This window comes from Anolis carolinensis, chromosome 4 (assembly GCF_035594765.1).
Source record: "Anolis carolinensis isolate JA03-04 chromosome 4, rAnoCar3.1.pri, whole genome shotgun sequence".
In the NCBI taxonomy this organism is placed as follows: Eukaryota; Metazoa; Chordata; class Lepidosauria; order Squamata; family Dactyloidae; genus Anolis; species Anolis carolinensis.
The window spans coordinates 213,060,030-213,074,363 of NC_085844.1; the positions used below are offsets into that span (position 1 = coordinate 213,060,030).

At 38.9% G+C, this 14,334-nt stretch overlaps 1 protein-coding gene across 9 annotated transcripts in view; it reads right to left on the bottom strand.

The window, feature by feature from the left end:
- Nucleotides 1–14,334, bottom strand: part of ppfia4 (PTPRF interacting protein alpha 4) — a 173,250-nt gene that overhangs the window by 46,974 nt on the left and 111,942 nt on the right. For all 9 annotated transcript variants that reach the window (XM_062979707.1, XM_062979705.1, XM_062979706.1 and 6 more), the window contains 4 exons: nt 11,284–11,425; nt 3,327–3,532; nt 1,739–1,979; nt 1,516–1,551 (listed from right to left, as the gene is read on the bottom strand). In XM_062979707.1, the coding sequence (XP_062835777.1) occupies nt 1,516–1,551; nt 1,739–1,979; nt 3,327–3,532; nt 11,284–11,425 (625 nt within the window). The remainder of the gene's footprint in view (nt 1–1,515; nt 1,552–1,738; nt 1,980–3,326; nt 3,533–11,283; nt 11,426–14,334) is intronic.

Below are 14,334 nucleotides of genomic sequence, written 5' to 3' on the forward strand. Positions count from 1 at the left end.
CCTTAATTCTCCTTGAAAATTCCCTTGCACTTTGAAATTCCCCAATCTTCAAGGGCTTTTCTTTTTCACCCTGGCATGAATTCTCAAACAAAACTTGGAGAAAGGTAACTCTAGTTTCTTTGATATCATATGTCTGTGTGCAGATATTAATTTTACAAAAGCAAAGAGAACATATCCTCTCTTTACTTGCATCTATTGGTTAAGTCTCAATCCTGCATAAATAGTGGGATCACTGGTATTAAAATAATCAATTGTGTCACTTTTTTAAAAAACTGAAGAACATGGCATGTGTTTTTTAACTGTGCATCCCGTAACAGAAAACTGCAGGGCATGAGGATTGGAATTAATCCACTGTGGTACTAAGGATTGTATGCAGGTCACAGAAGGAAAGGAAGATGCACACCAACCCACACAAATGTCAGGCAGTACAGAGCCTCTGTATTGACCAGGAATAGTATAAGTGAGGCCTAAGGAATAATCTATCAGATATTTTTGGACTACAACTTCCGAATTCCATACCACTTCCTATACTGTCTAGAACTAATGCAAACACCTACATCTTAAGGGCCACAGGTACCACTTCTAGTAATATTATTAGCAGCCAAAACATCTGCCTTTACCCATTCAACAGAACAGTATCCTTTCTTTTGATGCATTGGAACATCCAAATAAACCTCTCCTTCCTCAAATCACTGAAATATGGATTCCTAAACACCCTTCACCTCATATTATCCTATCAGTTGTCTGTGAGAATTACATAGCCTGAAGGAACCTCCAAAATAAACATTAAGTACATACACCACTTTATATTTTTATTTATTTATTTTGGGCACATTTTTATTCTAGATATCCTGACTTTACTAGGTGTATACACCAGGCACTAACATGGTACATGTAAATCTAGCTTCATACATCTTTTTCTCTCTAAAAACCTTTAAAAATATGTATGGTCAGTCCACTTTGAACCGCCAGTCCTATGTAAAGCTTCTTAAAGTATTTTCAGTAAAAATATATTTCACAGAAGAATAGTTTGTAGGTTGTAACCTAAAGAACTTGATTTTACCCTTAGCCTTAACAATTAGAAAGAACTATTAATGGCTCCTATCTTCTACTCATTCTTCCCCATTAATTTTTTTCCCATTTTCTGTTGTCAGTGGAATTCAAATATTGCTTTAGAGCAGGCATGGGGAAACGGAAGCAAATAAGTGAAAACAGTATCTTGCTGTAACATTAATACATGTAACATTAAATTCCCTGGGCTGCAACCTGTAAGACTTATAGAAATGTTTGGTTGCTTTTAGAAATGTTAAGAGAATTTCTGCCTAAAATAATAAAATATTTTGTCATCTTTGTTGCTACACTTCTGATAAGACAGAAGCTTTCAAGATTATAGCCAGCTCCACTATGCTAGTGCACTAGAACTGCGTAACATTGTTATTGCAGGGTTAGCAAGAGAACAGATACAGAAACGGAACACTAGCAGAAGCAAAAATGGAATGAAACCAAAGAACTCACAAGTAGCTTTCTTCGATGTTTCCTCAGGTCACTTGGCTGATAACAGAAAAGAACAGAAATTATCTTAAAATTAAACAGAAGTTCATATGTTAGCAGTGTAAAAGTTTTATTGCAACTTGGATGACTAGGAAGGTATGAGAGGAAGCAATGAGGACATTCTAAAAAGAACACATCATATCACTGCCTTTCTGGCCAAATATATCATCCCTTCTTCCCAGCTTACAAGAGTCATGCTGCATATTCGATCAAGGTCCTGTGCAGCACTGCGAGAACTGAGCTTGGGAGTAGAGCGACCACTGATAGGAGGAGATGAGCTAGCCAAGGACAGGGCAGTCAGGGAGGTGGGGATGGATGCTCTCTTGCGAAGTTGTGTCAAATTCAGGGCCTCCATGCTACCACTAGTGACACGGCTTTCCAACTGCTCAGCCCGCAGCTCAGTTGATTCTTTCTCTTCCTGGATCATTCTAAAAGAGAAAACATAATTTAATTCAGATAATCACACACCTTAACATCTTGTAAGTTTACAGACATCACTTGTGATTCCTTCATATTTGCTAATCAAATTATGCAAGAACAGTTAAAAACTTTCAAGGACTATGGACACAAATGACTCTGATCCACAGACTCAACCTAGAACCATGCTCTCACACACCACTCAGAAGACAATCTTCAATATGTTTCCCTACTTTTCTACTTCCATTTTCCAGATAGATTCTCAAGGACCTACTGCATTATTTCTGTGTCTCTAGAAGTGTAAGCAAGTGTTCCTTGCACATTTACCAATTGTAGCACAAGGGCTGGAATATAGCTTGTGGTGTACAACTGAAGGACTTTCTTATGCCTTAAAGCACTCAACCCTTCAGTATACTTCTCATCAAAATTAAAAAACCAAAGTTACACATCATGACAAAATTAAACAGCTTCCTGTTATTTCTCAGCATAAACTTTAGGCAAAGATTTTGTAAAATCACCAAGCCTTCCGGTTCTCAGATTCCTAATTTATAAGAAGCTTCATTTGAAGATATCAGAGTGACAAAATGGTTACAATGGACTTACAAAACAGTCATACGTGCATACATGAGTTTGCAGTAGAGTTTAAAGGTGAATGACTAATTTGCTTATAATGAATACAGCAACAGTTTTAAGACATGGGTGTGCTAAGACAAGATAGGTTAATTCTTGGTACAGCATTGGTTCACCACCTAAGGATCAGTCCCAAGATACAATTTAATTGCCCACTTAGAAATAGAATGATAGTATCTGCCTCTAGGTGGCTGAATTACACTTAGTGAACTTGGTCTACATATTATTATTATTCCTACTGTAGATTATACTTGTTTCATCAACCTTTTTTTTTTGTTCTCGAAGAGAAAGCTAAAATTGTGCATGATTTTGCCCCGTTATACTACTATATTTGTTTTTATTTCTGTTTTCAGTTTTTATTTCAAAACTACTGTAAAATGCACTTTGGAATTGCCAGAAGTTAGTAAAGATGAACAAAAGGCTAGAACTGTTTTCTGATAAGGCATACATATGAAATTGCCAAGATATATTATCTCCCCCCCACAACCTCCCCTCCCCCCCCCCCCCACAAATGCTTCAGTATTCATCTCAGTGTACAAGTTGTTGACTGAATCTCCCCACCAAACTTCTCAATCCTATCTAGGGCTACCTTGTTGATTTTTTGGGACTTATATGGGTTTTTAATTCTGTTCAATCCTTTTGTGTGTGTGTGTGTGTGTGTGCTAAATACAAAGAGGTTCAAGTGAAATATACAGAGTGAACACGTGAAATACTGGTACATTTCATACCTGATCTCCTCATTGATGGCATCTAGCTGTTCCTGCAGCATCATGGCAAGGGTCTGGGCATCAGAGTGACCACTAGGTGATAGCATATCAATGGAACTAAAGACAGTTTCCTGGTCATCTTCATCAATATCAGAGATTTCTGGGTCACTGTCAAAAGTGTGAGCTGTGGTGGCCAGGACCCCACTTGGCTGGGCAATCTCCCAATCCTGAATATAAACAAAAATAAAATAAAATATATGAAGGGCATCAACAGCTCCACACAAACCATTTCTCACAACTGTGTCATAAGTTGGGATAACTCAATTTAGCGAGGGTTATCCATCCCCTTTAGCTAACCAGTCCTGATAGCACTGTGTTGAAGCTGAGCTTCATGTCCATGTGGTTTTAGTCTTGTAAGAATATCTAGCTTTTGAAAGGAATGTTTCATAGAAACATAGAATCGTAGAGTTGGAAGAGACCTCATGGGCCATCCAGTCCAACCCCCTGCAAGAAGCAGGAAAATCTCATTCAAAGCACCTCTGACAGATGGCCAACCAGCCTCTGCTTAAAAGCCTCCAAAGAAGGAGCCTCCACCACAGTCTGGGGCAGAGAGTTCCACTGCCGAACAGCTCTCACAGTCAGGAAGTTCTTCCTATTGTTCCTGTTGTTTCCTGTAGTTTGAAGCCATTGTTCCGCGTTTCGTATATAGTACAGGCTTTCAAAGAGTAAGTCTGTGAAGAAGATGATTCTTTCTTATCACCCATGTTAGTATATTTTACCTTTCTTTGTCTTACTGAATCCAGTCACTATCAAATAAAAAAAGGGGAAATCTGACAGGTTTTCCCAGTCTCATGTGTTTGGAAACAAACTGGGACTTGGCATCCCTAGTCTGGACTGGAAAACTGTTGCACTCAACTCATGAGCTGGGGAAAGAGATCTCATACAGTCCAGTGGGAAAACACATTTGTTTTGCTGTTATCTTGTAATACTAGCATATAAAGAGAAAATAGAAGACCTGGACAATTTAGATAACAGAAATGTCATGTTTCTCCTGTTCAGTTTTAGAAAGACTTCAAACAGAGCTAGACTTGCCAGTTTGATGCATAGCAGCAAACAAAGTATGCAAGCATGTTTTATCTTCCCTCTCCATTAGCAACAAGAATTGTGCAAGCAGCCTAATAACAGAAAAATTCACTCCACTAGCCACTTTCAGTCTTCAACTCTTTTAACAGCAGGATGAGCATAGATATTTCGCTGGCATACTGTACCCTTATCCTATCATGGCATTTATGAAAATATTTGAAGTGAAATTCAGCAAAAATCTTGGAGACAGAGACATAGGCTGTAGTGAGTTGGGCTGTTGTCACTAGGCAGACAATTTTAAAGTCCTTGTTAACATCATGGCCAAAAATTAACAGCTGTCCAGTATAGAGAATGAGTCAATTTACATTACTGAATGTTTTTGATGCTTTTTGCATTAAATTGGCAGTTTGTTACTGGGAAAAAGAGAAGACTGAGAATGCCCTATCTTACATTAGATATCTCCAACCTTGTGTTCTCCTCAGTCATTGGTCTACAACTTCAATCACTGACAACCAAACTATGCTGGTTGTAAATGGAAGCTGCATTTTAAAGTGAAGTTTTCAACAGCCCGGGCTGTGGCGCAGGCTGATGAGCAGCCAGCCAGCTGCAGCCAGCTGTAACAAATTACTCTGACCAAGAGGTCATGAGTTCGAGGCCAGCTCGGAGCCTATGTTTGTCTTGTCCTTGTTCTATGTTAAAGGCATTGAATGTTTGCCTTATATGTGTAAAGTGATCCGCCCTGAGTCCCTTTCAGGGTGAGAAGGGCGGAATATAAGCAGATTCAGAAGCAGATCTGCCTGGAGGAATGAGGGTGGTTCCACAGGTGTGGACAGAGTTGGGTGTGGGCAGAATGATATTGACTCTGATGAAGAGTTTGGGACGCCTGATCCAAGGGCGTTGGCTGTTTGGAGCTCAGATTCTGATGAAGAATTTGGGACACCTGATCCTAGGGCGTTAGAAGTTTGGACGCCCAAGGAAACCTAAATAAATTGGGGATGTTTGGCCACTATGCTTTGCGTGTGGCAAGGTGTTGCTGGGTGCCATTGGGTTTCCTGTACGTGATTCTGAAGAATGGCTTGGGACTTTGCAACAGATGTAAGATTGATCCGGGTAACTCTGCAATGGAGGGCTGGAATTGTGTGGGTTTCCCTGGACTGCATTGTTATTACTATTTTGCATTAGCTGCTGTTCGCCTTCGTTGTTTTGGTTTTCTGTGCCATTCTGTGACGTGGACCTTCTTTTGATGACTTCAACTCCTTGGACCTTGGACTGGAATTCGACTCGGCTTTGCTCTTCGCTCCCAAAATGTGTTTTGGCGTCGTTCTCAATTCCGTGGCTGCTTTCTGTTGCTGACTACTGGCTTCACTCTTGACCCTGACACTGGCTGCTTACCCCGACTTCGGACCGGCTTGACGACGCTTTCCTGCTCTGCTCCTTTAACTCCTGGCTTGGCCTTCACTCCAGCAGCAGTACTCCTGAATTTTGGGAAGGTTTTGGGGGCTTCGTAGCTGTTTGCTTTAGTTTGTTTCACCATTTCAAGCCCGTTTTTTGTTTTTGGGCTGAGTTCAAGTATTTTATGTTTAGTCCGGATTTTATCTCTGGTTAATCTGGATTATATGTCAGTTCATGTTTCTGGCATTTCTCCTGTTTTAACTACTTAAAACACATAAACTTCAGTGTTATTAAGTTTCTGCTAATTCTTTGAACTATTTTTGGACTATTACTTTAATAAACTATATTTTGCTCTCAGTTGGCGTCTGACTTTTGACATTTCGCCCACATCTATGGCAGGCATCCTCAGAGGTTGTGAGGTATATTGGAATAAACTAAGCAAGGAAAGTTTATATATCTGTGGAAGGTCCAGAAGACATCACAGCCCTATTTCACCATTACCTCACCACAAGCTACTTTCAGTGGAACAATGAATTCTATGAACAGAAAGATGGAGTATTCACAGGAAGCCCTCTCAGCCCAGTCATACCAAATTTCTACATGGAGCACTTTGAAAAACAAGCCCTAGAAACAGCACCAAAAAAGCGTACTATATGGTTCAGATATGTGGATGACACCTTCACCATTTGGAGCCATGGAAAAGAAGAACTCAACAAGTTCCTGGACCACCTCAACAGTATCCACCCAAACAGAAAACCAAGGAAAACTGCCATTTCTAAATGTTCTAGTCATCCACAAACCCAATCAACAATTGGGCCACACAGTTTACAGAAAACCTACACACACTGACAGATACCTTCATAAAAACTCCAACCATCACCCAAGTAAAAAAAGAAGCACAATCAAAGCCCTGGCAGACCGTGCACAAAGAATCTGCGAACCTCACCTCCTCCAAGGTGGACTAAAGCATCTAAAAAGGGCTCTACAGGCCAATGGATACTCCACCACGGACATCAGGAGAGCTGTAAGGCCAAGAACAAGCCATGAGAGTAAAGACAAAGATCCACCCAGAGGAAAAGTGTTCTTACCATACATCAAGGGAACCACGGACCACATAGGGAAGCTGATGAAGAAACACAACCTACAAACTATCTACAGACCCACCAAGAAAATCCAACAAATGCTACATTCAACAAAGGACAAGAGGGATCCTCTCACCTCTGCAGGAGTCTACAGTATACCATGCAGCTGTGGACAAGTCTACATAGGGAACACCAAATGCAGCATTGCCCAAACACGAATCAAGGACATGAAAGGCACTGCAGACTGATTCAACCAGAGAAGTCAGCCATAGCAGAGCACTTGATGAACCAACCTGGACACAGTATATTATTTGAGAACACAGAAATGCTGGACCACTCTAACAGCTATCATGTCAGACTACACAGAGAAGCCATTGAAATCCACAAGCATGTGGACAATTTCAATAGAAAGGAGGAAACCATGAAAATGAACAAAATCTGGCTACCAGTATTAAAAAAAACCTCTAAGATCAGAACAGTAAATAAGAAACAACACTCTGAAAACAGGGGAATTCCAGGCTTGAATCAATCAGGAAATAACTAACGTACTCAGAAATCTATAAATTAAGTGTAAATACACAGTTGTCCTGTTACTATAGACTCACTAATATTACAGGATAGAATAATAGTTACAAACTTATTGTTATTTATAATGCAAGAACGTAGGGAATAAACACATAAGGACTATTTTACAACAATGTACCAAACATTATATTCATGCTTGAATCTATATATATAAAAGGGTAATGAAATTTCGGCCTAGGACAAAACAACAAAACTACACATCCCAGAAACACTAAACTTGGCAGCACAACCCCTCATCCATGCCTCTATGTTCATACAACAAAAAGAAAAGAAAAATAAAGTCCTAATTAGAGGGAGATGAATAATTGTTTTTATCCAATTGCTGCCAGTTACAAGGCTAAGCTCCGTCAGGGGAAAACCTTTACCCTTTACCTTAACTACCACCAATACCTCAATACTTTATTTCCCATACCACCATACTTTGCCACAGCAACGCGTGGCCGGGCACAGCTAGTGTTTTATAAAGTAACTGATAAGTTCAATCAAAAACTGTGGTCAACACTTTAAATAGATTCTGTATTGTTCCATGCAAGTAATGTTTGAGTATTCTGATCTTTAAAGGTATGGTGGTCATGCCTACATATAGGAGGTCACAGGGACACTGTATTACATAAATGACCTGGTTGGTGTTACATGTAGTAAAGCTTCGTAGTTGCATGTTAAATTTCAAAGTAAGATGTGAAAATTTTCTCTCAGAATTAAAGATCAGAATACTCGAACATCACTCAGGCATCAGAAATAAATATTGAGATTCCACCCTCTACTCACATTTTTAGAGAAATCTCATTCCTGTACGAGTTTTAGATTCTGTGCCCTAGAAAGGATCACTACAAAACTCCATGGGGACATAAAAAGGCTTTTACTACAGAGGGAAGCCTTTCGGATATCTAAGTTACATACAGTGCATCCACATGGTCTAAATGATAGATTAGATCTTACCCGTTTTTTGTAATTAGCTAGTAATCTTTAAAAGGGAGCAGCCTCTATGAGTTAACTGCTCGCAAATGAAAGTCAGTAGGATCACTACCATAGTGGAAGTTGCAGCAGAGCCACAGACTCCTAAAGTGGAAGTAAGTGTTTTTCTCTTGTTTAATGGTTTGTAAAAATAATTATGAATTGTTTATTGTTACTGGGTGCTGGCAACAGCATATCTATTATGTTGTCTCTTTAAAATTTAGTTTATAAAAGCTTCAGAAGATACCGTTATGAATATATGAAGAAACCTGAAGAAGAAAGCTTAAGAATGGATACTTCTCCTGAAACAAGGATTATAAACACCCGGTAACCCTTGTAGTTTTGTTTTCCTGATCACGCATCCCTAGGACTTTTTACTTGCATGGGACAATACTGAATCTATTTAAAATGTTGACCACAGTTTATGATTGAACTTATCAGTCTATATATATATAATCGTAATGGAATCCCGGCGCCGAGCAAAACAACAAACTAAACACCCCCCAACCTAGCAATTTAACCACACAATACAACATCCACGCCTTAAGGTTGAAACAGCAAAAGATCATGTCACGCACTTCCACATGGACAGAAAATCACACAAACCCACAACGCACCATCTACGCTTGCGCAAAGACGCCCTCCTCATGCTTCCCGCCATGGCGCCCCATTCACTCACCCAATCCCTCTTGCGCACACACCTCCCTCTCATCTCCCCTCCCAGCCTCCCACCCCATGCGTCTCACCTATGGCAGAACCTCTGGCCTCCTCCATGACCAGCATGTCAACCACACTCTCCCTGCTCCTCCTGCTTCTCCTGACCATGAGAGCAACAATGGCGGCACCCACTTTCCCTCACTAAAAGGAGAGAACGACGGACACGGGGAGCCATGCCGGGGGGAAGGAGAAGCCTCATGGCCATACCAGAACAATCCAGCTCGCTGGCTAGAGGAAAGATAGGCAATGGGAAAAAGCTGTCCCCTGAGTCCTAGCGCCCGCCCATCATCCGGATTATTCACTCTCACAACAGAAAGAAAGAGAAGCAAACCCGGCCACCAGTCATTCTACACTACTCCACAAAGACACACAGAAGCTCTACAAGATATACAATTATGTACTATATATATAATTATATATATATATATATATATACACACACACACACACACTTTATTTATTTATATTATTTATCTCCACTACACTCTCGCTTATCCAACCTTCTAGGATATCCAACCCATTTTAATACTCAATATTTTAAATATATGCTATGAACCATGGCAATCAACACAATCTGACTCCTAATATTTTAACAAGCTTAAAATCAGAACACCAAATAAAAAACAACACTCTTAAAACGGGAATTCCAGACACTAAACAATCAGGGCCAGGTAACACCTCCCACGATCTGCCATGCAGGACACAATTCAAGCACTCCCAACAGATGGCCACCCAGCCTCTCAATAATAATAATAATAACAACAACAACAACATAAAATCCTAAGGTTTGCAGAGACCCCTAAGGATCATCCAGTACAACCTCCTTCTACCATACAGGAGGACACAATCCAAACACTCCTGACAGATGGCCATCCACCCACTATATAATAATAATGATGATAATGAAGATGATGATCATGATAATAATAATAATAGTAATAATAATAGAAGTATATTATTATATCCAAATGCCTTCTTTGCCTCGGTCTTCTCACAAAAAGAAAGCCATCTTCAACCTCAGCAACATGGAATGGACGAAGGATTGGGGGAAATCCAACCCCAAATAGGGAAACAAGTTGTCCAGAAACACCTGGTCTCTCTAAACAAATTCAAGTTCCCAGGGCCAGATCAGCTACATCCAAAAGTATTGAAGGAACTTGCGGAAGTTATTTCAGAACCACTGGCAGTTATCTTCGAGAGTTCTTGGAGAACGGGAGAAGTTCCAGAAGATTGGAGGAGGGCGAATGTGGACCCTATCTTCAAGAAGGGAAAAAGGAACGACCCAAACAATTACCATCCAGTTAGCCTCACGTCGATACCAGGCAAGATTCTGGAAAATATCATTAAGGAAGTGGTCTGCGAACACTTCGAAACAAATGCGGTCATTGCTAATAGTCAACACGGATTTACCAAAAACACGTCATGCCAGACTAATCTTTTTTTTTTTTAAATAATTTTTTATTTTTTAAAACACAAAAAATACATACCGTAGACATACAAAACATTTACAATTCCCACCACCAACACGAGGATTGTTTTCTTTTTACATATTCGTTTCTTTATGAGACAATTTTTATATCTTTATCTTAATCCATTTCCAACCTATATACTATATAACATTTGTATCTTATTTCTTATGGCTTGATCTCCAGAATGATTCATGATATAGTTCTTTACCATTGTCCATCTTTCTTCCATTTCTCTTGTTCTATTTTCATTAGTTTTTACAACATTTAGTTTCACATTCATAATTTCAAATTCTATTTGCTCCACCATATATTGGTACCATTTATTTACTGTCCATTTTGATTTATCTTTCCACCCTAATACTATTACTGCTTGTGCACATTCAATTATTGCTTCTTTTATTTCCCTTTTATTTCCCATTTCCTCTCTTTTCCCTAATACCGCTATTTCCATATATACGTATTGTCCTGGCCATCATCCAGTGGCCTTTCTACACAACAGGGAGTCTCTTTTCTTCAGAGTTATGTCTGCAGCTGTTACTGCCAAGTGAAAGGCCAAAGCTCCCTATTTTAAAAGCCTAGGACAGCTGTTGCAGCTGTTGCCATCACAGAGATTTTGTGATATGTTCCAAGATATAGACGTAACTGGAGCTACCCATGAGAGATTAGCTGGAGCAAGGCAAACATCAGGAGTTTTACCTTGGAAGGTTCCTCCCGAAGAGCTGCAAATCGGCTTTTTGGTGCTCGGTGAAGGCTGGAAGGTGTTCCAAAGGGCTCAGGTGTTACATGGACCATGGTACTGAGGGGATATCTGAGATCTGGGGTACTTCCAACAAGGGATCTAAAAAAATAAAGGTGGGGATCAATTGTCACAAATTATTCTTGTTTAGTATAATATGAAGCTGCATTTTAAAGTGAAGTTTTCAATTGAATATCTCTTGTTCTTTTTGTCAATGTTCAAAATTAGGAACAGAAGGCACATTCTGAAATACACATCACAATTACATTACATGATCACATTAAATGATCTATAGAAAAGCCACAACACTTAAACTAATAGTATGTTGAAAAAACAAGAAAACAAAACAAAATAGCATAATTTCTACTTATAGATAGTATTTGAAGAAACATAAGCAGTAAAAACACATTAAAGAATTTTGGATAGCTGAGGATTCAGACAATAGCATGTATTTGTAATCTAGTGCCAGAGAATAGTAGTCCAAAATGTATAGGGTGAAAGATACCTTCTGTGACAAAATGCACTCAGTATGGATCACAAGAATAACACAATTAAAATGCCAGAAACACAATAATGAATATTTAAATCGGAGAAATTAAGACACGTCTAGAGTTTCACCAAACATCAGTTTGGGAAGGAAGAAGATACGATTTCCTGAAGAGCATAAAAATTAAGGCTGTACTCCCGCTCACTATTTCTAGCCTTGGGAAATACGTATGCAGTCTGCATTTCCACATTTTTTTTCTTGTTGAATTGAGGCCAATATACAAGTTAAGCAAGCACTTCACAGAGTGCAGAATGTGAATATCCAACTTTGAAGAGCTACTTCTTGAATGCTAATTAGTGTATATACACATGCATATGTCATGTATAAATCAAGGGAACATTTTGACACCATAATTATGGATTTTGATATGACCCATAGATAACACTATGTATCATGATTTCTGTTCCTGGGTTATAAATGTCATAATTGTTAATGTGGGATTTGTGTATAGATAGTGTTTAAATGAAATTTGTGTCTTTCCAGTATTGCATACTGATTGCATTATCCAGAGTGTACTATAGTCTGGAAAGAGTTAATTGCTAAGAAGCTGTGATGACCTTGATGTGTGGCTGGAGATAGGGAGTGTCCAGACACAAGTATGTATGCATTACTGATTGCATCAGTACAGTTCTGTTCTGTCTGCCTAGAGTGAGAGTCCTGTGTCTATTGTCTGCAAGTCTGTTTGTTTTGTACAGTAAAACTTTGTATATAGTTTTACCAAAGTCTCTGGATGTCACTTCGTTCTGCATTCCACTGCCTCCATCTACTGCTGCGCTGCAAATTACTCTGACAATATTCTTATTGGTTCTATCATAAAACATGGAAAAAGTTTATTAAACTGCCAAAACTTTGTTTTTGTGGGATATCCTGTAGCACATTTTGCTATGGTTTTTCAATGAATATCTGATAGATTTTCAACCAATTCAACATAGTTTGCAGCAGCCACAAAATCAAAGCTTCTAAAGTTTCAAAGTACTGCACAATTAAACAGGAAATAACTTTCAAACCAAGAACATTTTTTTTCAAATTTTGTCATCTAGTGTAAGTTGAGGGTAAATCTGTGCATCAGCATTGCCTTGGGGGGGGGGGCAGTAATTCCTGGCTGCTGTTATTTTTTCACTCAGACAATCAAGGTCAAAAGTGATGGTGCAGAGAAGGTAATGCTTCTTTTAAGTCCATATGATGGACTAAGTTTTCACCTTTTAATACTCTAGACACAGAATTCAATAGTTCTTTTTTTATTTAAGAGCTAATCAACAGAACTTACATAGGCCCACAGATAAGGTAATCCAGATTTTGGGGGATGATTTTTTTTAAACTAAAATGTCTATTTTTTAATAATTAATTTTTATTTAAATACATTACTAAAATGTCTAGGGTATATACATTATACAATAACTGTCCCCTTGATTAGAACGTAGTATGGAGCCCACAATTGGCTACTTACAGTTTAAAGGAGGTACACTGTGTCAACTGAATTTGGTACTGGGGTATACAGTAGTTACTTAAGAGCAAGCATAAAATTGAATGTCATGTATACATATTTACTTTTAATCATAATAAATAAAAATCACTATTATATTAAAATAACATTTAATGTTTATCTGGCTAGCTGGTCACATGCCTTGTTCAGGCTCTCATACATGCTAGCAATTCATCTCTCATCACAGTGGCTGAGTTTATGAGACCCATTTCAATCTGGAGAGAACAAGATCAAAGAGAAAGTGACAGCTGAGAGTGAGACTTTTCAGTGAATGTGAGACTTTCCAGTCCTACCAACTGGCCTCATAGAACTTGGCACCAGCAGGGTGGGGGGTGGGACACCATTCTCTGCTTATAAGTGACAATGAAGCCTCTCACAAATATGGAGGAGCAAGAGTTCATATTAGTCAAATCTAGCTCTTGGGCTCACAGCACAACCACGTTTTACTTGCTAGCATATCCATGTATGGAGAGTTTCTGGAACTGTTTTATACACTGCCAGTATGGCTGGCAAAACATAAAATCTTATCTATTATTGAAAACCTGGGTATTTATAGTCACTGATAAGCTGGAGAACTATGACGAATAACCAGACACAGTAAAAGAAAAGAATAACTAGGGAATCCCCAGTCCTTAGCTCCATATAGGACACTGAGACGATATGGATCCAAATTGAAAGAAGCATCTTGAGATTCTCACTTTTTTGCTCCATAACCAAAAGTTATGGTATATAAATAAGAAGGTGGAAGAAGATGGCATTTCCTTCTTTCAAAGTACAGCAGCTACACTACTTGTAACTTCTTGTTCTACTTGGTAATGCCAACAATTGACAATGGCTGAACAGAGTAGAACATCCAGGAATTGACTTATCATCTTATTACTAGGAGTCACAGAAAAAATGTCATGTCATGCCACCTTTTCCTCTCTTGCAATGAGGTGATTATCATTACTGAAAGTTTGGAAGTAAAGCAATACATGTTAA